Here is a 24,535-nt window from a genome sequence, read left to right on the forward strand (position 1 = left end):
GCTCCTTGCCCACCCCACCTCACCGTCTCTTGTGCCTGGCTGATGAGAAAACACAAGAAGAAAAATGACCGTCAGGGCTATCGCCCTGGTGCACCTCTTACAGGTTGATCTCCACTCTGGGAGCCGAGCTGCAGAGGCTAGAAATAGTGACAGAGCAGATCACCCACTAGATGCGAAAATCTGCCCTAATTAGTCATCAGCTCCAAACTGGCCATCCTTAGAGAAATCGGCCACATGGACTGTTGGTTGTTGCTGATCGTTTCCGTCAAGTCAATTCCGACTCCTGGCGACCCATGTGTGCAGAGTAGAACTGTGCTCCATGGGGTTTTTAAGGCTGTGACCTTTCGGAATCAGACTGCCTGGCCTTTCTTCCGAGGCGCCTCTGGGTTACAACCACCAACCTTTCAGGTGCTAGGTGAGCCCTTAGCCGTCTGCACCAGCCATGTGCATTAATGGCTTAAAAATATATAATTGTCAACTAAAAGGATTCATCCCCTTTTGAAGGTCTTTCTTGGAACAGGGACCCTCCTCTGTCCTACTGAAATCACACCAATAAGTGCATTTCGGGTGCCCCCGCCCCAGGTAGCCTGCCTCATGGTGAAATCTGCATGTTTGTGTAATATTCACGCATACATACACATTCTAAGTGAGCTACTATTTACAGCTAATTTTTCTGACTTTCCAATGTTTATAGTGCACTTGTACAGTAAGCTCAGTGTGAATTGCAGGTCAAAATATAACTGTTGAACAATGAAGTTAATCGTTTAATGAATGGAGACTCTTTCTCGATTTTAACAAACTTAATGGAAATCACTGGTATCACTTACAGGCAGTGGGTGACCCATTTCAGCTGTCACATGCGCCGGCCAACACACCACGAGGGGCTGAGGACGCACCGGGAAACTGAGTTCCCTGGTGCTTGCAGATGGAAACCTTGGCCAGCTCGACCCTTCCTGTTAATAACAATCTCACACAAAGTGATGCGTTCTGCATTATTTTTGAGGGTTGCGTCAACATTCAGGGAGAAATTAATTTATATTATGCACAAGCATATCATAAACTTGTCTGTGTGTGTGTCTGTGTGTGTCTCTCTGTATGTGTGTCTCTCTGTGTGTCTCTGTGTGTCTGCGTGTCTGTGTGTGTCTCTGTGTGTGTCTGTGTGTCTCTCTGTGTGTCTGTGTATCTGTGTCTGTGTGTGTCTCTGTGTGTTTGTGTGTGTCTCTGTGTGTGTCTCTGTGTCTCTGTGTGTGTCTCTGTGTTTGTGTGTGTCTCTGTGTGTGTCTCTGTGTCTCTGTGTGTGCATCTCTGTGTGTGTCTGTGTATGTGCGTCTCTGTGTGTGTCTCTGTGTCTGTGTGTGTCTCTGTGTGTGCATCTCTGTGTGTGTCTCTGTGTCTGTGTGTGTCTCTGTGTGCATCTCTGTGTGTCTCTCTCTGTGTGTGTCTCTGTGTGTCTGTGTCTCTGTGTGTGTGTCTCTGTGTGTCTCTGCGTCTCTGTGTGTGTCTCTCTCTGTGTGTCTGTGTTTCTGTGTGTGTCTGTGTGTGTGTCTGTGTCTCTGTGTGTCTGTGTGTGTGTCTCTCTGTGTGTCTCTCTCTGTGTGTCTGTGTCTCTGTGTGTGTCTCTGTGTGTCTGTGTGTGTGCCTCTGTGTGTCTGTGTGTGTGTCTGTGTGTGTGTCTCTGTGTGTGTCTCTGTGTGTGTCTCTGTGTGTATCTGTGTGTCTGTATGTCTCTGTGTATCTGTGTGTATGCATCTCTGTGTGTGTCTCTGTGTATGTCTCTCTCTGTGTGTCTGTCTCTGTGTGTCTCTGTGTGTGTCTCTCTCTGTGTCTGTGTGTCTGTGTCTCTGTGTGTGTCTCTCTGTGTGTCTGTGTCTCTGTGTGTCTCTGGGTGTCTCTCTCTGTGTCTGTGTGTCTCTGTGTTTCTCTGTGTGTCTGTGTGTGTCTCTGTGTGTGTCTCTGTGTGTGTCTTTCTCTGTGTGTCTGTGTGTGTCTCTGTGTGTCTGTGTGTATCTCTGTGTGTGTCTCTGTGTGTCTCTGTGTGCGTCTCTCTGTGTGCGTCTCTGTGTGTGTCTCTGTGTGTCTATGTGTCTCTGTGTGTCTCTGTGTGTCTGTGTGTGTCTCTGTGTGTGTCTCTGTGTGCGTCTCTCTGTGTGTGTCTCTCTCTGTGTCTGTGTGTCTGTGTCTCTGTGTGTCTCTGGGTGTCTCTCTCTGTGTCTGTGTGTCTCTGTGTTTCTCTGTGTCTGTGTGTGTCTCTCTGTGTGTGTCTCTGTGTGTGTCTCTGTGTGTGTCTTTCTGTGTGTCTGTGTGTGTCTCTGTGTGTGTCTCTGTGTGTCTGTGTGTATCTCTGTGTGTGTCTCTGTGTGTCTCTGTGTGTGTCTCTGTGTACGTCTCTCTGTGTGCGTCTCTGTGTGTGTCTCTGTGTGTGTCTCCGTGTGTCTGTGTGTCTCTCTGTGTCTCTGTGTGTCTCTGTGTGTGTCTCTGTGTGCGTCTCTCTGGGTGCGTCTCTCTGTGTGCGTCTCTGCGTGTGTCTCTACGTGTGTGTCTGTGTCTGTCTGTCTGTGTGTCTCTGTGTGTGCGTATTCATATATGCAGGGCTCCGCTCCTAGTCAACTCTGACTTAGGATGATCCCACGTGTGTCAGAGGAGAACTGTGCTCCGTAGGGTTTTTGATGATGAATTTTTTTGGAAATAGATCACCAGGCCTTTCTCCTGAGTTGCCTCTAGGTGGCCTGGAACCGCAAACCTTCTGCCATGCATGTTAATCATTTGCACCACCCAGGGACACCAATCCTTCTATTGCCTTCCCTTAAATTTCAAAATTCTCTCAACCATTTCCCACAGCTACACCGTTTTCACAAGGTTCCAAGCAAGGCACCTGCTCTCCCACTCAGGCTCTTTGTGTTGTTGTTGTTTTTCCCCCAGAATAAAAGCATGGAATACATCTGGGGATTGCGTTTGGTTTCTCATAGCTGTGTGGGGATTACAGAATATACTGTAGTGCCACCCGGGTATGAGACAGCACTTCCTAAGGCAGCCCCAAGGGGGACAGCCACCCTGACGAGATGGCTCAGGGAGACCTGTCGTAATCTTAACCTAGAACACTTCCTACTCACTGCATTTCCCATACAATAAATGCCCGGCTGTTGAGCAAAGGAGAGAACGCTGCTTCTTCTGTAACCCGTATCTTAGACCAAAAACATCAACGTGGGCAGTGAAAAGAAGGGTCATTTTGATACCATAAAATGTTCCGGACACCTGGTTGAAAAAAACAGTGCGAGAGGGCAGTATGGTGATTTGATTCCAGAAACCAAGTGCTATTTGGAGACTGTAAGAAATTCAACCAATTTTGCATATGGCTTTCTAAGAAAGCACTTTCGGACATGGCTTAATTTTTCAACAGTATCACTAAGATCACAGAAGAACACAGATACCCCTCTGTTTCCTCCTTTGTTAAATAAAGCTTGGCTCAGAACGCTGCTAAGCAGATGGAATGAAATAAAAACCTGAAAGTATCTTTCAGAAGGAGGGAAACGCAGAAGTCAATTCAACAAGGCTAGGGTCTGTCTTTCTTTTGGTCCTTCCAAGAGCTTGTAAAATAATTATTAATGGCAAAGGTTAGTTTACCAAAAATATTTTCTCCAACATATGTAGGTCTAGGAGAACACAACAGTTTTAAAAAATAAATATAGTTTAACTGCATACTGTACACGCCTATAGCCCAGTCACTTGAGGTCTAGGTTTTATATCATGGTTCATTATGTATTTCCTCATTCTTATGGAAGCCATCAGCAATTGCAAATTTTAACCTGGCTATAGGGGTGTTGACTGACACAGCGGCCGCAACAATGGACTCAAACATAGCAACAATTGTGAGGATGGCGCAGGACCGGGCTGTGTATCGTTCTGTTGTGCACAGGGCCGCTGTGAGTTGGAACTGATGGGAAGGCACCTAAACAACAACAACAACAATACGGGGGTGTTCGATATGTATCTGAATAATGAACAGAAATCCTAATAAAATGCCTGCCTTTAAATAAAATATAAGTCTAACAGTAAATTCCAAATACCAACGTTTGATTACACATGAAAACTCAGGAAAGATGTACTCCAGTAGAATTGTATTCGAGGCGTTTTGCCTGTTGGGGGTTGTCTGGTATAGGGATTTTGACGGGTGGATCACAAAAATTCTTCATAGGTGATCAGATAAAAAATATATATATATAAGTCTCCCCAAAATTTAACCAAATTGGACTGCACATTATTTTCAAATGAAAATAATCCGAACACTGTATTGCACTTTGGTAAAATACTCGTGGAAAAAAGGCCACGTTGTAGATTATCCTCCTGCCAGTATTACTGCCTTGAGTGCGTCAAACTGTCTCAGGAGTAACACAAAACCACAAATAAACCGTCTGGAAATCGAGCTATGAAGAATTATCCACTTCTTCTTTGCAAATATATACATACAAAGCCAGAAACATTTACTTTTTCTTGCCAAAGAAAACACTTGGTCATATCCACTGGTGACTACCATCTTTGCGGTTATTTAAAAAAAAAAAGAAAAAAAATAGGAGTCCTGAGTTGTCAACCCATCACAGTTCAGATCGAGGGAGATCTTCATTTGGTAAGTTGTCCCTGGCTAGATCTGTACCTGTATCTATTCTGTATCTAGATATCTGTAACTGTATCTGTATCTAGACATCTGTACCTGTATCTATATTTAGACCTGTATCTCTATATACACACAAGTATAAACACGCACCTATATACGTAAATACACGTGCATATACATACATGTACATATTTATACCTATGAACACACGCCTTTGCTTTTCTCCTTTCCCCCCCCAAAAAGGTTTCATATTATGTTATATGTTGTCCAGTGATAAAAACCCATTCCCACTCCCCCTCACAATTCCACCTAAGCTGAATTTCCTTTTAAATCATGAGAAAACAGAGAGAAGCAGACAATGATCAGGAAAGAAGCACGCTCATGTCAGCAGCAGTGTCTCCCGACAAACGTGACATGGAACCTACCAGGGCACCTGGGTGTCTTGTGGGCCACGGCCGTGCCGCTGATAGGCCTCCCATTGGGCGTGACACACCAGCAGTATCCCGTGTAGCTGTGGCATTGGACCTGTGAGAAACAACACAGTGGGGCAGTCTCCTGGGAGCACTGTTGGAAGACAGACCCGCCTCTACAGCTCCATTTGAGACAAAGGTCTCAGGTGAGCAGTGTTTTCGTAGGTGCTGTGTTTGAGTTCCTGGTACTGACCACAGGATTTCAGAGACAGAAATGACCAAAGGCACTGTGAGTGAAGGCTGGGCGGGCTGGCACATCAGCTGTTGCACCATCTAATCCTTACTGCCTGTGAGATGCAGCCTCGGCCTCATTAACCAGTGAGGAACCAGAGGCCAGAGAAGCCAGAACTGCTCGCGGTGGCTACCGGTGGTCAGCGGCAGTCGGGGAAGGGCTTGGATACCCAGCTCTCCCTTCCCCTCCCAAGCACGTCCTTCCGTCGGCTCCCCCCACCACCCCCCAGACACGGAGAAGACACTGTCTTCACCCCCACCTCTCTCCATCCTTCACTCCTGCTAAGGTCAGATGGATGTTGCAAAAATACACAGAATTTCACCGTGATCTGATGAGTCAAGGGCATCTAAGATAGCAGATCATGTTTTACTTCTCCACCCAAAACTTTATTAATTAGCATTGCACGTTAGAATTTTTTTTTTTTTCTGAAAAAGGAATAATAGTATTGACAAGCTTAAACTATTGCACCTGAGATAGACATTTTGGTTGCTTTCTGGACACCTCCTTGGCAAGACATTGAGCTTGGTTTGGCCTTGGCCCCCTCGCCTGTAACTATCGGGTTGGCACTTGCGCAGTGTAGCTTTCGGTGTCTACTCCCTTAGAAATACAGTGGAACCAGAATTAAGTTCTACGCAATAGGCTGGTTCACCTCACTAGGAAGCTGGCCCCCACCAAATTCACCCAGTAATGGAGGTGAACTTCAATGCCAATGACATAAACACCTGCCCCAGGTAAAGAATAAACAAATTCACTTACACGCTCATTTATGAAGATGAGTCTTGTTACTAATTAACTTCCTGGGATAACACAATTTCCTACTTCCTTAGCCCTGGCCCCTCAGCACCACCTTCCCCCACTGCCCAGGTGTGGCCTTCCCTGAGCCCAGGCACGCACCTGGCTGTAGGTGCCGTCATCGTTGCACTCAGGGATGAACACCTGCTGGAACTCCTTCCGGGCTTGCTCCTGGGTGTACTTCCTCTCGGCCACACACCTGGACACATCTAAGGGAGAGAACAGAGCGGGTGGGAGTTATGCAACGTGAAGATAACAGAACAGACACGACGTCTTCAAAGCGCAAACACGTGAGTCACAGCTGAGTGCGGAGGCCCAAGGCTGGCAATGTTGTCTTGGGCTACTTAATTCTCTCTGGCTGCCCGAAAGGATCCTCTGAGCAGAAAAGCAGGTGTGTCCACAGATTGTACCCGTATCTGTACCCTAATGAAACGGCGTGAGGTAAAAGGGCAGACGCCATTCTCTGCACTTAAGCAATGAGGGAACCGAGGCTCCGAGAGCTACTTGGTTTCGAAATGAGAAACACTAGCTGTCATCTAGCCACTACAGACAGGCTTCCTCTGGGTACGAGGACATCCACCCAAGCACACTGGGACCACGTCTAGGCACACAGTGGGGAGGTGAGTCTAGGAGCCCCAATTAAGATCACACCAAGGAGCCAGTCTCAGAGGAAATACAACCGAAATAATGCTCCTTAGAAGAGAGCTGTCTCTTTTCTCTGCATCTCAGTTTTGCAGGATTCAAAAGTGAATACTAAGCTTCTGCCTCTTCCAACTTCAAAAGGAAAGACTGAAAATAAATCAGAGAAGGGGATCAAATATCCTTAGCCCTCTCCCCACTCTGCAGCAAATGTCCACGTGTCCACGTTAAAGTTGCCATGACATTCTAGTTTGACATAGTGCAGTCTATGTCTGCTGCTTCAGAAGATACTGCCTCAACAAACTAGAAAAAAGTGGTAAGTCTAAAAGCACGCAAGCATAGCGAATCTCACTCTGGATAAAACTAATTAGGAAATGTGGTGGTGGTTGCTGGTGAATCGGCTCCAACTCAAGGTGACCTTATGTACAGTGATGCCCAGTCCTGCCATCTTCATGATAGTTGCTATGCTGGAGTCCATTTTTGCAGCCACTGTGTGTTTTGAGGAAACCCTGGTGGCGTAGTGGTTAAGAGCAATGGCTGCAAACCAAAAACTCGGCAGTTCAAATCTACCAGGCGCTCACTGGCAACTCTATGTGACAGCTCTACTCTGTCCTATTGGGTTGCTAGGAGTTGGAATTGACTTGACAGCAACGGGTTTGGTTTGGGTTTGGTGCATTGTGAGCGCCTTCCAACCTAGGGGGCTCAGCTTCCAGCACAATGTCAGACATTAGTCTATTGTGATCCAGAGGTTTTCACTGGCTGATTTTCAGAAATAGATTGCCAGGCCTTTCTTCCTAGTCTGTCAGTCTGGAAACTCTGCTGAAACCAGTCCAGCACAGGTGACCTTGCAGGTACAGGCAGGCTCCAGATTACAAATGAGTTCCACTCCTAAGTCCATCTTTAAGTCAAATTTGTACATAAGTCAGAACAGTTAGGTACTGTTTGTCTCAGTATATACTGTATAGTGTACTTTTCTATGCATAAAGAACATTAAAAAAATACTTCCAGATACACTAAAATGTTTTTAACACAATAATGCAGCAATAATGTTTTGATGCACTTCACAAAGTAGTGCCCGGTTTGTTGTTACGAACCGGTAGCGCCCGGTTTGTTGTTACGAACCATTGCTCTACCTCAAATTCCTAATATAATAGATTTTATGGGGTTGGTTCAGAACTACAGGTTATATGTAAGCTGGGTGTTGGTAACCCACTGCCTGTATTTGAAACACCAGTGGCACAGCTTCCACCAGGACAGCAGCAGGTGAGATACCTCACTAGGACAAGCTGACAGATGGGTGGTACCCACCCACGGACTTAAGAAATACAGAAACAATAAAATCAGCCACGCAAGATCTGCATCGCCATGAGTAAGGTAGTGGCGCACAAACGAACAGATGGCTCAGTCTTACTTTAATTTTCTCTTCCTCTTGTCTGTCAAAACACAAGGACCGAGATCTCTGAGAACAGGAAAGCTCGGGGCTTACTGGAGCTGGTCTCAGGCTTCCGGTACAAGTTAAAGGTGTGAGCTTAACATTAACAAGGGCTGAGCTCCGGGTGAACCAGGGCCAATAAAACATGTTCTGGGGAATAAAACACCCTGCCATTCGAGAAGAATTTTATAATGTTTGCTACCATGGGCGTCAGGCCCGAGGAGCACACCACAAGTACATGTTTGACTTCTTTGGCCCATCACGAGATGTAGCTCATCTGAATGTTGAAGCTTGAAAAGAACGGGTTTCCCAATCTTTCTTAAGTGTTTCCAGATTCAAATAACAAGTGTCTGTATCTCGAGGAGACCTCGAAGGCGTGGGGCTGCAAGAGATACTTCAGATGTTGTCTGCTCTCCAAGGTCTTTCGATGGCAACGTTTTGATTGCCTGGTAGTTAAAAACTGCTGGCTCAGGCACGACACCGTCCTGGGCACCGGCTCAAGGACTCGGGCTCCCTTTGCCATCACTCTGGTGGTAGCAGGAGGCTGAGTGTAGGTTCTACCACGGAAAATTCTTGAAGACCTTTGTACGACTTGTGCTTTCCTAGACCGCTAGGGTAACACACCGCCTTGTGCTCATGGGCCTCTGCGTTTAAGGAAAAAAAAAACTCTTTCATCCAGGCTCTGGGGCCTAAGTCCTATTCTAAATGCTGGCCCAGCCAGCCAGCACTTAGCAACATGTGGTTTTAATGTAGTCTGTGCTTTAACTGAGGATAAATCACAGCTTTGGTGGACTCCTGTCCTCCTTTTTTTTTAGTATAACCTGTGGTTTGGCTGCCTGAAAGGAAAAGTGATATGTGTTCCAGCTTGCAAGGTCCCTACGAGGGTACAGATGGAGTTAGAAATTATTTCTAATATCTGAATTATCACAGAACATGCCAAAAAAGCACATAAATTTTCCAAGCAACTTGCCGACTTCATTCCCAGTTTTGGATTTCTTCTAGTAAAGACTTCACATTTGCAACCAATCAAATATTCCCCCAACCTGCAGCTCCCACGTCGAATGGAATATTAAATTGCAAGCTTACATCTAGCGTTTTGCAGATTATTTAGTGATAGGAAGCAATTACGACTTCGCAGCATGAAATTACAGCAGCTGTGTAAGTCACACCTTCAAAGCCAGTTTGCAGTCACCTTGTTAAACCAAGTGCTAAACAGTTGGGTGTCCCAATGTGTCTCATACCAACTGTTTACTGTTCCTCATTCCAGATATTTAGTGTTAAATCAGATTTGGGGTCCTTACTATTTGAGAAGTCTGCATAGCTGTCCAACAAATCAATTATATAGAAATGTGCAAAATCATCAGGGGATCTGCACGTTCAAGATAGTAACATCTCCCTTGTTTTCTGAATATTACTTTAAACCATTATATGCTTAATGTACCCACATCTTTGTTGCTGTTGTTAGGTGCCGTCGAGTTGGTTCCGACTCGTAGGGACCCTGTGTACAACAGAACGAAACACTGCCAGGTCCTGCTCCATCCTCACAATCATTGTTATGCTTGAGCCCATTGTTGCAGCCACTGTGTCAGTCCATCTCACTGAAGGTCTTCCTCTTTTTCACTGACCCTTTACTTTACCAAGCATGATGTCCTTCTCCAGGGACTGGTCTCTCCTGACAACATGTCCAAAGTATGTAAGACGAAGTCCCACCATCCTTGCCTATAAGGAGCATTCTGGTTGTACTTCTACCAAGATGGATTCATTCATCCTTTTGGAAGTCCATGGTATACTCAATATTCCTCACCAACACCACCATTCAAAGGCATCAGTTCTTCTTCGGTCTTCCTTATTCATTGTCCAGCTTTCATACGCATATGATGTGATTGATAATACCATGGCTTGGGTCAGGCACACCTTAGTCCTCAAGGTGACATCTTCGCTTTTCCACACTTTAAAGAGGTCTTTTGCAGCAGATTTGCCCAATGCAATGTGTCTTTTGATTTCCTAACTGCTGCTTCCATGGCTGTTGATTATGGATCCTTAAAAACTTCAATCTTTTTCCCGTTTATTATGATGTTGCTCATTGGTCCAGTTGTGGGGATTTTTGTTTCCCTTTTTTTTTTTTTTTTATGTTGAGGTGCAATCCACTGAAGGCTGTGGTCTTTGATCTTCATCAGGAAGTGCTTCAAGTCCTCTTCAATTCAGCCTTAGACTAAATTAAATGTTCCTCTTTAAAGAAGGCAAAATAGTAAAGACACCCCCAACTTTTCAATCACATTTGAAATAATTTAATAGAGAGAATATTCTCCCCTTGAAGCTTTATTTACAGGTTATTAATTTCTTTTCCTCTTTTATTTTCACTCTTCCTGCTTCTAGAAGTTAAATTAAAAATTAATCAGGTCTTTAATTGTTCAGTGGCCTTACTGATATTTTACTCTGGACACTATTTCTATTTCTAAATCCTCAAAACATGAACAGCATCTTTTTCTTTTATTATGGCAAACCATACATAACCTAAAGAGCCCTGGTAGCACAGTGGTTAAAGCAATTGACTACTAACCCAAAGGTTGGTGGTTCAAAACCACCAGTGGTTCTGCCAGAGAAAGATGTGGCAGTCTGGTTCCACTGAGATTTACAGCCTTGGAAACCCTATGGGGTCGCTATGGATTGGAATCCACTCAAAGGCAATGGGTATACATTACTTAAAATTTACCATCTTAACCATTTTAAAGTGAACAATTCAGCGGGCATTAAGTATGTTCATAACGCGGGAGCATCACCACTATCTGGCTTCACAACACCTTCATCCCCTAAAAGGAAGCTCGTGCCTGTTCAGTAACCACGCCCCATCCTTCCATTCCTCGAGCCACTAAGTTACTTTCTGTAACTTCTATGGGTTTGTCCATTCTGGATAGATTTCATATAAATGAAGGCCACAATATGTGACCTTTTGTGCCTGGCTTCCTTCACTCAGCATAATGTTTCCAAGATTTGTCCCTGCCCTAGTGTGTATGAGACCTTTGTGGCTGAACGGTGCTCCACTGCGTGCACATAGCACGTCTGGTTTCTCCATCAGTTAATGGACATGTGGGTTGTGTACACCTTTCAGCTCTTGTGAACAGCGCTGCAATGAGCAATGGCCAGCAGGTATCTGCTCGAGTCCCTCCCCACTTTCAAGTCCCTTAGATGTACAGACCTAGGAGTGGAATTGCTGGGTCACACGGTAATTCTGTGCTTAACATACTGAGAAGCCGCTAAACTGTTTTCCAAATTGGCTGCACCATTTCACACTCCTACTAGCAAGAAGAGTGTTCCAATTTCTCCACATCCTTACTAGCACTTTATTTCCAGGTTTTTGTTGTTACTGTTTTTTGTTTTTTTAATTACAGCCATCCTAGTAGATAAGAAGTGGTATCTCATAATTTTTGGCTCATAATAATGTTTAGGTCAATTTCCACCTCAGGAAGTCTACCGTATCTCAAAACTACAATATTAATTAAAAAAAAATTAATTAAATCAAAATGATAATCGACTCTCATTCTAATCAAAGAATTTAATTGCTTTTTCACCAGACCAAGGGAAAACTCCTTGTTGCAAATTTGATCATATGTTTTTGAAAATCTTTTGCTCTTATCTGAGAGAACAGAGACTTGAAAACAGAGTTTAATATCACGTTTCACAAGGCACTGGTAACAACTGGCTTCTAAAATTAATTTTTGGCTGAGTTGTATAGGTTAATGAGTTTTGCAAGCAATTTATTTCAACCTGGTTGTTCATTTTTTTTTTTTTTTTTCCCTCCCTCAGTTACAAAGTAAAACGGATTCTTCTTCCAGTGGGGTCACAAAACTTGTTTATGTATCAGGATACTCTAGTCATGGAAACCATCAAAATGTAATACTCATTATAAACCAGAAATAAACAACCGTGTTTTTAATGGTTATTTCTAACGATGGTTTCCTTTTAAGCAGCAAGCAAATATTTTCTACTTTGCTAAAATCAATCAAACCAGGAGGAAGGAACAATTGGGAGAGGCAGCTTTGCTGAACATTCTACACACAGGAACTTTGGAGAGACCCAGTTACAAAACACTGAGAACACTTGAACAAAACAAGACTCAGTCGGCGGATGTTTATGGGTGGTCTGACCTTTCATCCTCAAGCCCCACGAGCCCTCTGTGGGGCCGTGTAGTGTCTATTATAGAACAGGGTGCCATAAGAAGGCTCAACTAGACAAACATGAGTCACATACTTCTTCTGACTCTCCGTGTGTTACTTTTCCAAGGTGTTTAGTACAGCCCGGAGCTTGTGGGTCTAGAGTTCAACTCTAGTCAGTAAGCCTCTTGTTGAGGCAGAAACCTTGGGAAAATATGTTAGTATTTAGAGTCCCATTTTTTTTATACGCAACCCGAGTCCCTGGGAGGTGCAAATGCTGAAGGTCTGAACTACGAACCAGAAGGCTGGAGGTTCAAACTCACCCAGAGGTGCCTCGGAAGGAAAGCCTGGTGAGCTGCTTCTGCAAGGTCACAGCCTTGAAAACCCTATGGAGTGGTTCTACTCTGCACACACGGGGTCGCCACGAGTCGGAATCGACTCGACAGCAACCGCCACCAACACCAGATTTACACAGTACGGCATATAGCATGAAATACGAGAGCAGGCGTTTCTGGTGCACAGAGTCCTGTGCTAACTCTGGATATAGAATGGTTACTAAGTAGGTATGACTGTGAGGGTGGCTCCGTAAACTCTCTCACGGCTGGGAAGGGCCTGACACACCCAGGGCTGGCATCCGAAGACTACTGGATAAGTGACTGAATAGAGGCAAAGACGTAAACCCTCCATTGTCATGGCCGTAGAAGTGAAATCCCCAAGAGTGACAACAATTTGTCTTCTACTGGTATCCAATGAAGACAGACACTGTTTTATAAGATGTAACACTTTAACCAGGCTTTTTTTTTCTTCCTAGCCCATCTTAGTCTGGATGCACCACTGAAGCCTCTCCACTGGGGGTGATGCTTCTGGTATTTGAAGTGCAGTAGCATAGCTTCCAGCATCACAGCAACAGGCAAACCACCACGGTGTGACAAACTGACGAGAGAGTGGTGTCTAGGAAGACTAGGAAGAAAGGCCTGGCGATCTATTTCCAAAAATTAGCCAATGGAAACCTCGTGGATCACAAAAGAATACTGTTCCATAAAATGGCGGAAGATGAGCCCCCAAGGTTGGAATCAAAATACACAGTGGCCGCAACAGTGGCCTCAAGCAGACCAGCGACTGGGAAGGTGGTGCGGGACCAGACTGTGTTCCGTCCTGCTGTTTATGGGACCGCCCTGAGTCGGAGCCAACTGGATGGCAACTAACAACATTTTAATCACCCATCATTTTGATGGTCAGACTGAGAAAATTTTAGAATGCTAGCTGCAATCTTCTTTGATATAAACAAAATATTCTCTTCCTTTCTGAATATAAGGATATGGCTGAAAGTCCTCCAGGATGCAGGTGAGGTAACTAACAAAGATGTTATTTTAGAGTGAGGAGAGAAGGGAACTAAATATTTTTATTTTATATAAATATTATCATTTTAAATTCATAATGATGGGGAAAAAAACTACTATAGGAAAATGCTGACTGCATAACTGGAGCTACCAAATCATCAAAGAAAAATATTAAGATAAAGTGCAAACTACTGCAAGCGTAGATTAAAGCTTTCAGACAATTTTCACAACATTTATATAGGAAACAACTGATCATAACCATCTCCATGATAATGAATAATCATCAAAACAGGTTATCACACAGACATTCACCAAGCCCTTTCCTGTGAAGCTTGATTATGACCTTCTTGGGGGCAGGAACCCACCTTAAAGCTGTGTTACAACTCTTCCAAGCTCTTCTGACTAGCTAGTGCTTCGAGACTATAAAAAAAAAAAAAAACCCACTGCTGTCGAGCCTGTTCTGACTCATAGCGACCCTACAGGACAGAGTAGAACTGCCCGATAGAGTTTCCAAGGAGTGCCTGGCAGACTCGAACTACCGACCTCTTGGTTAGCAGCCACAGCACTTAACCACTATGCCACCAGGGTTTCCAAAGACAATAGGTATTGCTAATAGACAGATCTTCTTTTTTCTTATTCCTATGTAACGGTTCAGAAATATGCTGGTGTGTTTCTGATCACGGCTTGAACATGAGACCAGACACCACCTCTTGTTATGTCTACTTTAGTCCATAAAGAAGGGCATTTCCAAACAGCAGACCTACTTAGAATGCCATAAAAGATTACGGCAAACATTATTTGGATACAGTGTCTCTGAAAGATGAGTGCAGATGGCATGAACAAGTCCCAGGACAACCTGGGATGGACCACATCTCAGACAGGCTCACAATGCCTGGGGGAAGAGAGAAATCTAACTTAGACCCAGTGTGGTAGGAACAGGGTGCAGACCTTACAAGCCCACGGCCCCATGGGCTTGTTGCAGTGGAGAAAATGACTGCAGGCCGCTGACTCATTTGTAGTAGCCAAACTACACCCTCTAGTACTGGGTGCTTTTTTGTGGGTAAAGGAGCTTCCAGAGGAAGTTATGTGGCAACAAGACAAACGGTTCTGTCCTCTGCCATGGCAGCGTCAATGGAAGAAGGAGAGGGGCAGGTGACAGAGCTTTCTAGGAAATGCTTGCTAGGAACACGCTTGTTTTTGTTTTTTGACAACTTCCACAGGTACAATTCAGTGACACACATTCATCACGCTGAGCAAGCATTGCCACTATCCTTTTACAAAACGTTCCACCACCATTACCAGAAACTCAACGGCCCCTAAGCAAAAACTTCCCCTGCCCCTCCCTCTCACTCCTGGTAATCACCAAAAATCGTTAGTTTCTATATATGCATTTATTTCCTTGTCTTGGCCATCTAGTGCTGCTATAACAGAAACACCACAAGTGGATGACTTTAACAAAGAGAAGTTTATTCTCTCACAGTAAAGTGGGCTAAAAGTTCAAATTCAGGGCGTCAGCTCCAGGGGAAGGCTTTCTCTCTCTGTCGGCCTTCTCATCAATCTTTCCCCGGACTAGGAGCTTCTCTGCGCAGGGACCCTGGGCCCAAAGGATGCGCTCTGCTCCCGGCACTGCTTTCTTGGTGGTATGAGGTCCCCACGTCTCTCTGCTCACTTCTTTCTTTGATATCTCAAGAGACTGCCTCAAGACACAATCCAGTCTTCTAGGTTGAGTCCTGCCTCACTAATACAACCGCCGCTCATCCTCCCTCATTAACATCATAGAGGCAGGATGTTAAAGTCACACAGTACCAGGAATCATGGCCCAGCCAAACTGACACACGTTTGGGGGGATATCATTAAATCCATGACATTCATATAAGTGGGATCACACGCTATTTGTCCTTCTGTGGCTGACTTATTTCACTCAGCATGATGTTTTCAAGGTTCATCCATGTAGTGGCATACAGCGGAATTCATTTCTCTTTACGGCTGAGTAGTAATGGACTACTCTTTAGAGTGTTACAAAGCAAAGATGTCATTTTGAGGACTAAGGTGTGTGCCTGACCCAAGCCATGATATTTTCAGTCACCTCATATGCATGCAAAAGCTGGACAATGAATAAGGAAGACCAGAGAAGAACTGATGCCTTTGAGTTGTGGTGTTGGTGAAGAATATTGAATATATGGACTGCCAAAAGAAGGAACAAATCTGTCCTGGAAGAAGTACAACCAGAATGCTCCTTCAAAGTGAGGATGGAGAGGCTTTGTCTCACGTACTTTGGGTGTGTTATCAGGAGGGACCAATCCCTGGAGAAGTACATCATGCTTCGTAAAGGAGAGGGTCAGCAAAAGAGAAGAAGACCCTCAACGAGATGGGCTGACAGCAGCTGCAACAATGGGCTCAAACATAGCAATGATTGTGAGGATGGTGCAGGACTGGGCAGTGTTCTGTTTTGTACATAGGGCTGCTATGAGTCAGAACCAACTCGATGGCACCGAACAACAACAGCCACAACAATACTCAATTGTATGTATTTACCATATTTTGTGCAGGAACACGTTTTAATGGTCAGAAAATCTTAAAAAGAAAAAAATTCTTAGACTTCATTTGGTTCAACTACCATTTTAGAAATTAGAAAACTGGTTCAAATGTATGCAGTCCCTTACCCAGTTTGTTGGAGAAACCTAGTGAGTGACCTCCGATTTGATGCCCATAGTGGTCTGAACTGTGTCCTCCAAAAAGATATGCAGAAGTCCTGACCCCGGTACCTGTGATCATGTCCTTGTTTGGAAACAGGGTCTTTGAAGATGTTGTCAGCTAAATTAACATAAGATCACACTGGAGTAGCGAGATCCTGTATGACTGGCGCCTTTATAAAAAATAACAGACGCCGACAGAGGAAGGACGGCCACAACGCTGCAGATGCAAACCAAGGAATCCCTGGAGCTACCAGGAGCTAGGAGAGGGTAGGTTCAGGAAGAGTCGACATGGCTGACACCCTCATCTCAGCCTCCGGAACTGTGAGTCGACAAACGCCCGTTGTTATAGCAACCTAGCTGTGGTCCTTTGCTAGCGCATCCCTCGGAAATGAAGACAGTGCTTTTTATGTGAGTTCAGGCGTGCTCAAACTTGAATGAACAACAGAACAGCCTGGAAATATTCTAAAATGCAGATACTGGGGCCTCCTCCTCAAAGATTCTACTCCAGGTGGGCTGGGGGGCCCCGGGCTGTACAGTGAACTAGCTCCCAAGGGTCTTGACACACGTCGGAGCCACAAACTCGGAGGTTTGGGGGGTGGGTAGAGACACAGTGATTATCACCGAGTGTACTGATAGGGAAGGAGTCCTGGTGGAGCAACGGTTAAAGCTCTTGGCTGCTAACCAAAAGGTCGGCGGTTGGAACCCACCCAGTGGCTCCACAGGAGAAAAGACCTGGCAGTCTGCTCCTGTAAAGATTACAGCCTAGGAAACCCTGTGGGAAAGTTCTACCATATCCTGTGGGGTTGGTATGAGTCAGAATCCACTCAATGGCACAGGAAAACAGACTCTATACAGGAGTCCCTGGGTGGCGTAGTGGTTAAGTGCTACAGTTGCTACCCAAAATGTTCAGCAGTTCAAATCTACCAGTCACTTCTTAGAAACCCTATGGGGCAGTTCTACTCTGTCCACTCCGACGGCAGTGGGTTTGGTTTTTGGCTTGAGTGGCAGAAATGGTTAAGTATTCAACTACTAGCCAAAAGTTTGGAGGTTCAAACCCACCCAGAGGCACCTCAGAAGACAAGCCTGGCCATCTGCTTCAGAAGGGTCACAGCCTTGAAAACCCTATGGAGCAGTTCCACGCTGCACACATGGGGTCACCATGAGTCAGAGTCAACTCAACTGTAACCAACAACCACAGGCTTTACATCACATTTCTTTTATAAAATAAAAATAAAAATGTACAGAGCGCAACCCAACATGGGCAGCGAAGGGGGGTGTTGGCACCTCAGGTGTCACAGAAATTCCACTGGTAACCCTCCTTATTGTCAGCTGGGACCACGGCTGATACAACTGTAAGTTATTGCCTTCTGTGGAATAGTCAAACCCACATCTCTGCTGGATGTCACAGCCGCACTCTGTCCTGGCCGCCCTGGTGTGCCCACCCCGAGCGGCCCTCACCTCACACCCCAGGAAAGGAAGGGACGCCTGGCACACGGCACCTGCTCATGTCCAAGGGAATGCTCTGCTTGCTTTCTGTGAGGCATTTCTGCTCCAGGTCTTGTCTCTTTGGGAAGAGGTACCCTGGCGGGATCCAGGTGGTTTGAAGGTGACATGTTGGGCGGGTGACCCCGGAGAGCAGCCCCTCAGGCCCCCAGCCCTCATGATGCCACCGCCACCCGTAAGAACCAGCGGATTACCAGGCTGCACTGAATACACTCATGAAGGACCAGGCTTTGCCTGGGGAGTGTGAGATAAAACACCGTCCTACATACCGTAAATAAATATTAAGCTTCATATAACCATAATTATTATTTGGCCAGTGTAAAATCCTAGGCCTCACCCTGGGGGTTCCCCTAGGGGAAGAACAAAGACTCTAAGCAGCCAAAATCGCAGTGGAAATATTAATAATAATTCATTTACTCACACTGTGGAGTGAGGGTGTGGACGTGGCTTTATAACAACAGTCATTACCTCCGATAGCCCATCTCCTACGCTTGCGGAGTCGTGGCTGCCTCTGACAGAGCCAGCCAGAGCGCTGAGCAGGGGCTTACTTCTGCCACAATGGTGATGAGGGTGTCTATGACCCGCCCGCCACAAGGACGGCGTGATGAACAACAGGGGCCAGTTTTCTAATCACCCTCCGGTCACACAAATCCGTCAGTTATAAAGCTCTTGGTACCGGAAATCTCCAAGGAAGTTACTTTTGTCAGATATCCATTATAATCTTGTTCTCAGAAATCTCAAAATAGCTCCAAGTCTCCTGGCATTTAACTTTTTTTTTCTTCCGCTTTTTATTCAATGCCAGAGAGTTTGTTGAAGAGAAAGGGGGCCCAAATGGTATCAGATCAAAAGAAAAATATTAATGTGTTCACTGAGTTCTGAGAACACAAACTCCACAAATGTCCAGGAAATATGAGAAAAACCACCAGCATAAACCACTGTGATTCTTCTCAAGGTCAATTGCTCGGCCGTAATAGGAAATAGGCAGAAAATTTTCATCCAACTTAATTAGATATGGACTGAAGTATTTTAATTGTTGTTTCCAAACGAGGACACACAAAAGGGATCCGCCTAGAGACCGTCACCCCCAAATACGCAACGACGCCCTCAGAACTTTGAAGACAGAGCCAGCATTTGCTGGGATGCTGCTCTGAGACATGGTGGATTTCAACGACAGGAACAATTTAGAGGAAATCAGGATGGCTGTTTGTGTTCCTGGGAACCACGTAAGAGGACAGTTTAATCCCCTCCCTCCCTCACCTTCAGAGATGAAGGTTCCTGACCTGGATTTTGCTGCAGAATTTGTTCTTAGCGATGGGAGAGAAACAGCAGCAGCTCAGTGGAAGCTCAGACCTCACCTGCCCTCCCAGAGCATCAGTTCTGCCACATTTGCCCAGAAAGCAGGCTGAAAAACACCTGAGCAGCTGCCATCGATCGGGTTCTAACTTACGTGACCCCATGTGGGTCAGAGCAGAACTGTGCTCTGTAGGGTTTTCAGTGACTGATTTTATGGAAGTAGATCACCAAGCCTTCTTCCGAGGAGCATCCTGTTAGTAGCTGAGTGTTTAACCACTGTGCCACCCAGGGACTCCCTAAAGCAGGCTGGTGGCTATTAAACACTGGACAGTGGGGTTTGTACACCTTCTCCTCACTTATCAACTATCTTGTTATCTGACATTCCACATTTATGACAATAGTAAAAAATCTGCTATCTACTATTTTGCACATTAACGATGTATATCTGGCAATAACGAACACCAAGGCACAAGGTGAGAGTAACAGTGGCTATGATGGTTAATTTAAGGTTGTGGGTCAATTTGGCTGGACCATGATTCTCAGTGGTTTGGCAGTTATGTAATGATGTAATTTGGCAGTTATATAATGCTGTAATTTGGCAGCTGGGTAATGAAGTAATTTGGCAGCTATGTAATGATATAATTTGGCAGTTGTACAACAGTGTAGTCATCCTCCATTTTGTGATCTGATGTAGTCATCCTCCATTTTTGCATAATGCCAATTTCTCCAGAACAACCTGGTCTTTGGAACCCAACCATGTTGATAAGTGAAGAGTGAGTGTATTGGCTTTGCAGGACTGATATAAAAAAGTACAACAGACTGGATGGCTCACAAGAACAGAAATTCATTGTCTCACAGTTCTGGGGGCTGGGAGTCTGAGTTCTGGGCATGAGCAGGGCCACACTCCCTCTGAAGGCTCTATGGGAAGATCCTGCCTGGTCTCATCCAGCTTCTGGCCATTCCTTGGCTTGCAGATGCATGACCATATGGCATCTTCTCTGTCTCTCTCTGTGTCCCTCCTCCTCTTTAATGAGGGCATCACTCAGGTGGGAATAGGAGTTACCCTACTCCAGTATGACCTCACTTTAACTTAGCTGATAACTCAACCTTCAAAGACCCTATTTCCAAACAAGCTACCGGGATCAGGACTTAGACACATCTTTTGGGAGGGCCACAAGTCAATCCATAACAGGGTGAACAGACGGTAAGTGATGGCAACGTAAACCTGCCTGTGAGAAGGAGCCATTCTCCAACAACAAGGTCCTATTCCCGTCCATGAGCCAGAACTCAGTAAGAGTGGGCTTTGGAGTGAGAACTGTGACGACAGATACAGACCCACTTTTTCAGGACAGTCCCCATGGTGGAGCATATTTAAATCAGGTGCAAGATAACTGCTAAACCAGAGGTTTCTCCGAACCCAAACCCTGCACCCCAAATCTAGAATATCAGAGATGCACATTATGGGCTGAACTGCCCCACCCAAAAGATACACAGAAGTCTTCACCCCTACACCTGTGCATGTGACCCTGTTTGGAAACAGGCTTTGTGTTATGTTGATAAGGTCAGGTAAGAGTAGGGTGGGTCCTACACCTAATCATTTCTGAATGCTGTCTTACAAAAAGGGAAAAGGGACAGGGAGAGACACACACAGTGGAGAAGCCATGTGAGGAATCTTCTACTAGCCAAGGAGCAACTAGAAACACCCTGGGTGACAGAAGCTGAAACAGACAAGGACCTTCCCCTAGAGCCAACAGGGAGAGGGAGCCTGGCCCCGCCAAATCCCTGAATTCAGACTCTCAGCCTCCAAAACTGTGAGACAATCAATTCCCGTTCTTTAAAGCCACCCACTGGTGGTATTTTTGTTGCAGAAGCCCAAGGAAATTAAGACAATGCAGAATGCCCACTTGTTTTTAAAATATAATGTATAGTTAACAACCTCTCCTTAAAGTAACGTCATTTTAACATCTGCTCTCCTTGGAGGCTGTAGGGCCAAAACAAGCATGATTTTGAAGTCCACAGGTACCTGAGCCTTCTTTTTATTTAATCTTTTTAAGGGAAACTTACTTTTGTGAGGTGAGTTTTGTCTTTACCTACCTCTCCCTTTTCACCTTTATTGTGTCACCAATTTGTGGTACAAAATGTGTCTGGTGAAATGAATAAGAATCTCGACTAGGGGAACCATCCAGAAGAACGATGCTACGTTCAAACACAAAGAACCCAACAATGATAAACTACCGAAAAAGACATCTGTGTTCAATTCAAATTTACCCTCTCTGTCAAGAAGGAATGCAGCACTGGCCCTGCAGATGGGCATGGCAAAGATCTGGGATCAGATGCTCGGGGAGTGATGCCCACAGTAAACTGAGGGACAGACAAGGCCACAGGCATCTGGTTTCCACCCAGAAAAAGGAACTGAAGACCTCCAGCCTTTGTCTAATAAATCCGTCACAGACTCCAAGCCTCAAAGGCAGTGACTAAAGGGAAGGTTTAATCCGATATCCTCCTCATGGCCTTTCAACAGAACAATGATTGGGGTTATCTAAAGGAACATGGCAGGAAAAAGGAATATTAAACTCAAGCTTTAACAAGACTACTTGACCCCTCCATTCTCACAGCACTTGCTTACACAAACTAAGACTTCACAGGCAGTGGCTTCTAGAACCTTCTCTGAAGAGTAGATCATTGGATATTCAAACTTATCTTTAAATTGTTTGTCAGTACAGATAACTGAGGTGGGTAGCAACAATCAGGGCCTAACACTCTCTCTGAATTTTTGGCACACACTGTCTACGGAGTGAGTTTCTTCAACTGATGTGCCTTATTTTACATCAACTCCCGTAATCCCTGCCCCATGCTGTTCCCTGTGGTGAACCCCACTTTAAACCATTTTATTCCTCTGGCAGTTGCCCAGGGGACATTGTTCGTTATAGGAGAAGGTGAGAGAACTCCAAGAGCCGAGCTGTCTGTGGTTGAAAAAAGGCAAAATGTGAAACAAAACATGCCGTTCCTCCTGGGCGTGTGTCCTTTGGTTTGAAAAACACTTCTTTAAATACATATTTGATCTCCAAATAAATGGGCTGACTCATTCTTTGTCAAATACGATGTAAACACATTTCCAGTGCTGGGCGGGGGGTGCTTGGGAGACCAAGGCTGAGGGGAGGGGGTGCTGCGCAGGGCCTGTTTCCATTGCCCCATGATGCTGCAGTCCCCAGTAGGTAAGACGAGCCCTCCTCACTCAGCCCAGGCTGCCCCATCGGGACCAGTGCCTGTGCCTTTGTGGTGCGTGAGTCAGGGTCACCGAGGGGCCCTCGGCAGTCCATGCCAAAGGAAGGCCAGAGGAGAGTTTGATGGAGGAAGCTCTAGGATCCTGTCATAAATATCAACAGGCCAATTTTAGGACCCAGCCTGTGAAACAACGTAATGACATAACAATGGTGCTGCAGCCCCTGGGTTCTGCCACACCCACAGGGCCTGGGAACTCCCGGACTGAATTAAATGGAGACAGAAACATTGCAATGTGTTCTGATAAAAGAGGGAAACTGATTCATTTCCGTTCAGACTGCTCTGCAAGGAGTCATTAATAATAATAAGAAAACACCAATTATTAAAGTTATTAATACTAAGTAACATCAGAGCCTGTTGAAAAAAATTAGGTTGAAGCTTATCAATCATATAATTTTAGAATCATATAGAATAAACCTGCCTCAAGGAGTATCAATTGTCCACTTGAGTAAACTAAGATTTGTGTGTGTGTGTGTGAGTGCGTGTGTGAAGGTATGACGCTGTGTGTGAGGCTGTGAGTATGAGTGTATGCGGGAGTGCATATGAATGCGAGTGTGTGAGAATGTGTGAATGTGCGTATGTGTGTCAGTGTATGTGGATTGTAAGTGTGTGCATGAGGCCCAGTTTATATGTGTGTATAAATTGTGTGTGTGAGTCTGAGTGTGTGTGAATTGTGAAAGTGCATGTGTGTGTGACTATGGGTGTGTGAATGAGCATGTGTGTGTGTGAGTGAGCATGAGTGTGAGTGAGCATGGGTGTGTGTGAATAGGTACGGGTGTGTGTGCGTGAGCATGGGTGTTGTGAGTGTGAGAATGAGTGTGAGCATGGGTGTGTGAGTGAGCATGGGTGTGAGCATGGGTGTGTGAGTGAGCATGGGTGTGAGCATGGGTGTGTGTGAGCATGGGTGTTGTGAGCGTGAGCATGGGTGTGTGCGAGTGAGCATGGGTGTGTGCGAGAGCATGAGTGTGTGCAAGTGAGCATGGGTGTGTGTGAGCATGGGTGTTGTGAGCGTGAGTGAGCATGGGTGTGTTGTGAGCATAGGTGTGAGCATGAGTGTGTGTGAGCATGGGTGTGTGTGAATGAGCATGGGTGTTGTGTAAGTGAGCATGGGTGTTGGTTGTGTGAGTGAGCATGGGTGTGTATGAGTGAGCATGGGTGTTGTGTAAGTGGGCATGGGTGTTGTGAGTGTGAGTGAGCATGGGTGTCTGTGACAGCATGGGTGTGTGAGTGTATGGGTGTGTATGCATATGTGTGAATGAGTGTGTATGAATACTTGTGAGTGTGTGTGTGTGCATGTGTTGTGTGAATGTGAGTGTGTGTGTATGAGTTTGAGTGTGCATGAGCATGAGTGTGTGTATGTGTGTGCATGAATGTGTGTGTGTGTGTATGTGCATGTACTTCCCATTAAATGAATTTGAGAGTTTTCATTCATTCAAGTTTCCACCAAGGAAATTAAAAATACAATAGATACACTTACCAAAACCTGATAAACCAGCTATAAGGACAAAATAATGATATGGAACCATGAGATCTCAGGTAGATGAGATCTAGTACGTTATTTTCTGCTGTTTTCTACAGATGGGAATGTATATTCATCAAGAAAAAAGAATTTGTCGTTTACAAAAAAGTCATTTTAAAAGGGATGTGCCTCTTTCCTCATGACCACAAAGCAACCTCGAGCAATTCTTCTTCGACTGGAGAAAGACTCCAGCTTGCTGCTCCTACACTCAAAGCTCTAATACGTTTTATCGTAGACAGTGGATTGTTACTGTTAGTTGCTGTCGACTTGATTCTGACTCATGGCAACCCCATGTGTGCAGAGTAGAACTGTGCTCCATAGGGTATTCGAGGCCGTGACCTTGTGGAAGCAGATCACCAGGTCTATCTTACGAGGTGTTTCTGGGTGGGTTTGAACCCCCACCTTCCAGCTAGTAGTCGAGTGCTTAACTCAGAAACTCTTAGATAGCACATGCCAAGCCACCAAGCCTGCTGCCGTCCAGTCGACTCCGACTCATAGCGACCCCATAGGGTCTCCAAGGCTGTAATCGTCATGGCAGCAGACTGCCACATCTTTCTCCCGTGGAGCAGCTGGTGGT

General features: G+C 45.3%; 1 protein-coding gene across 2 annotated transcripts in view; it reads right to left on the minus strand.

Moving 5' to 3' along the window:
• The window catches only part of SMOC2 (SPARC related modular calcium binding 2), a 266,270-nt gene that overhangs the window by 162,868 nt on the left and 78,867 nt on the right, over positions 1 to 24,535 (minus strand). For both annotated transcript variants that reach the window (XM_049905707.1, XM_049905702.1), the window contains exons 3-4: positions 6,206 to 6,312; positions 5,035 to 5,134 (exon numbers count right to left, since the gene is read on the minus strand). In XM_049905707.1, coding sequence (XP_049761664.1) covers positions 5,035 to 5,134; positions 6,206 to 6,312 — 207 coding nt within the window. The remainder of the gene's footprint in view (positions 1 to 5,034; positions 5,135 to 6,205; positions 6,313 to 24,535) is intronic.

The sequence above is a fragment of the Elephas maximus genome, chromosome 1 (assembly GCF_024166365.1).
Source record: "Elephas maximus indicus isolate mEleMax1 chromosome 1, mEleMax1 primary haplotype, whole genome shotgun sequence".
NCBI classification, from domain to species: Eukaryota; Metazoa; Chordata; class Mammalia; order Proboscidea; family Elephantidae; genus Elephas; species Elephas maximus.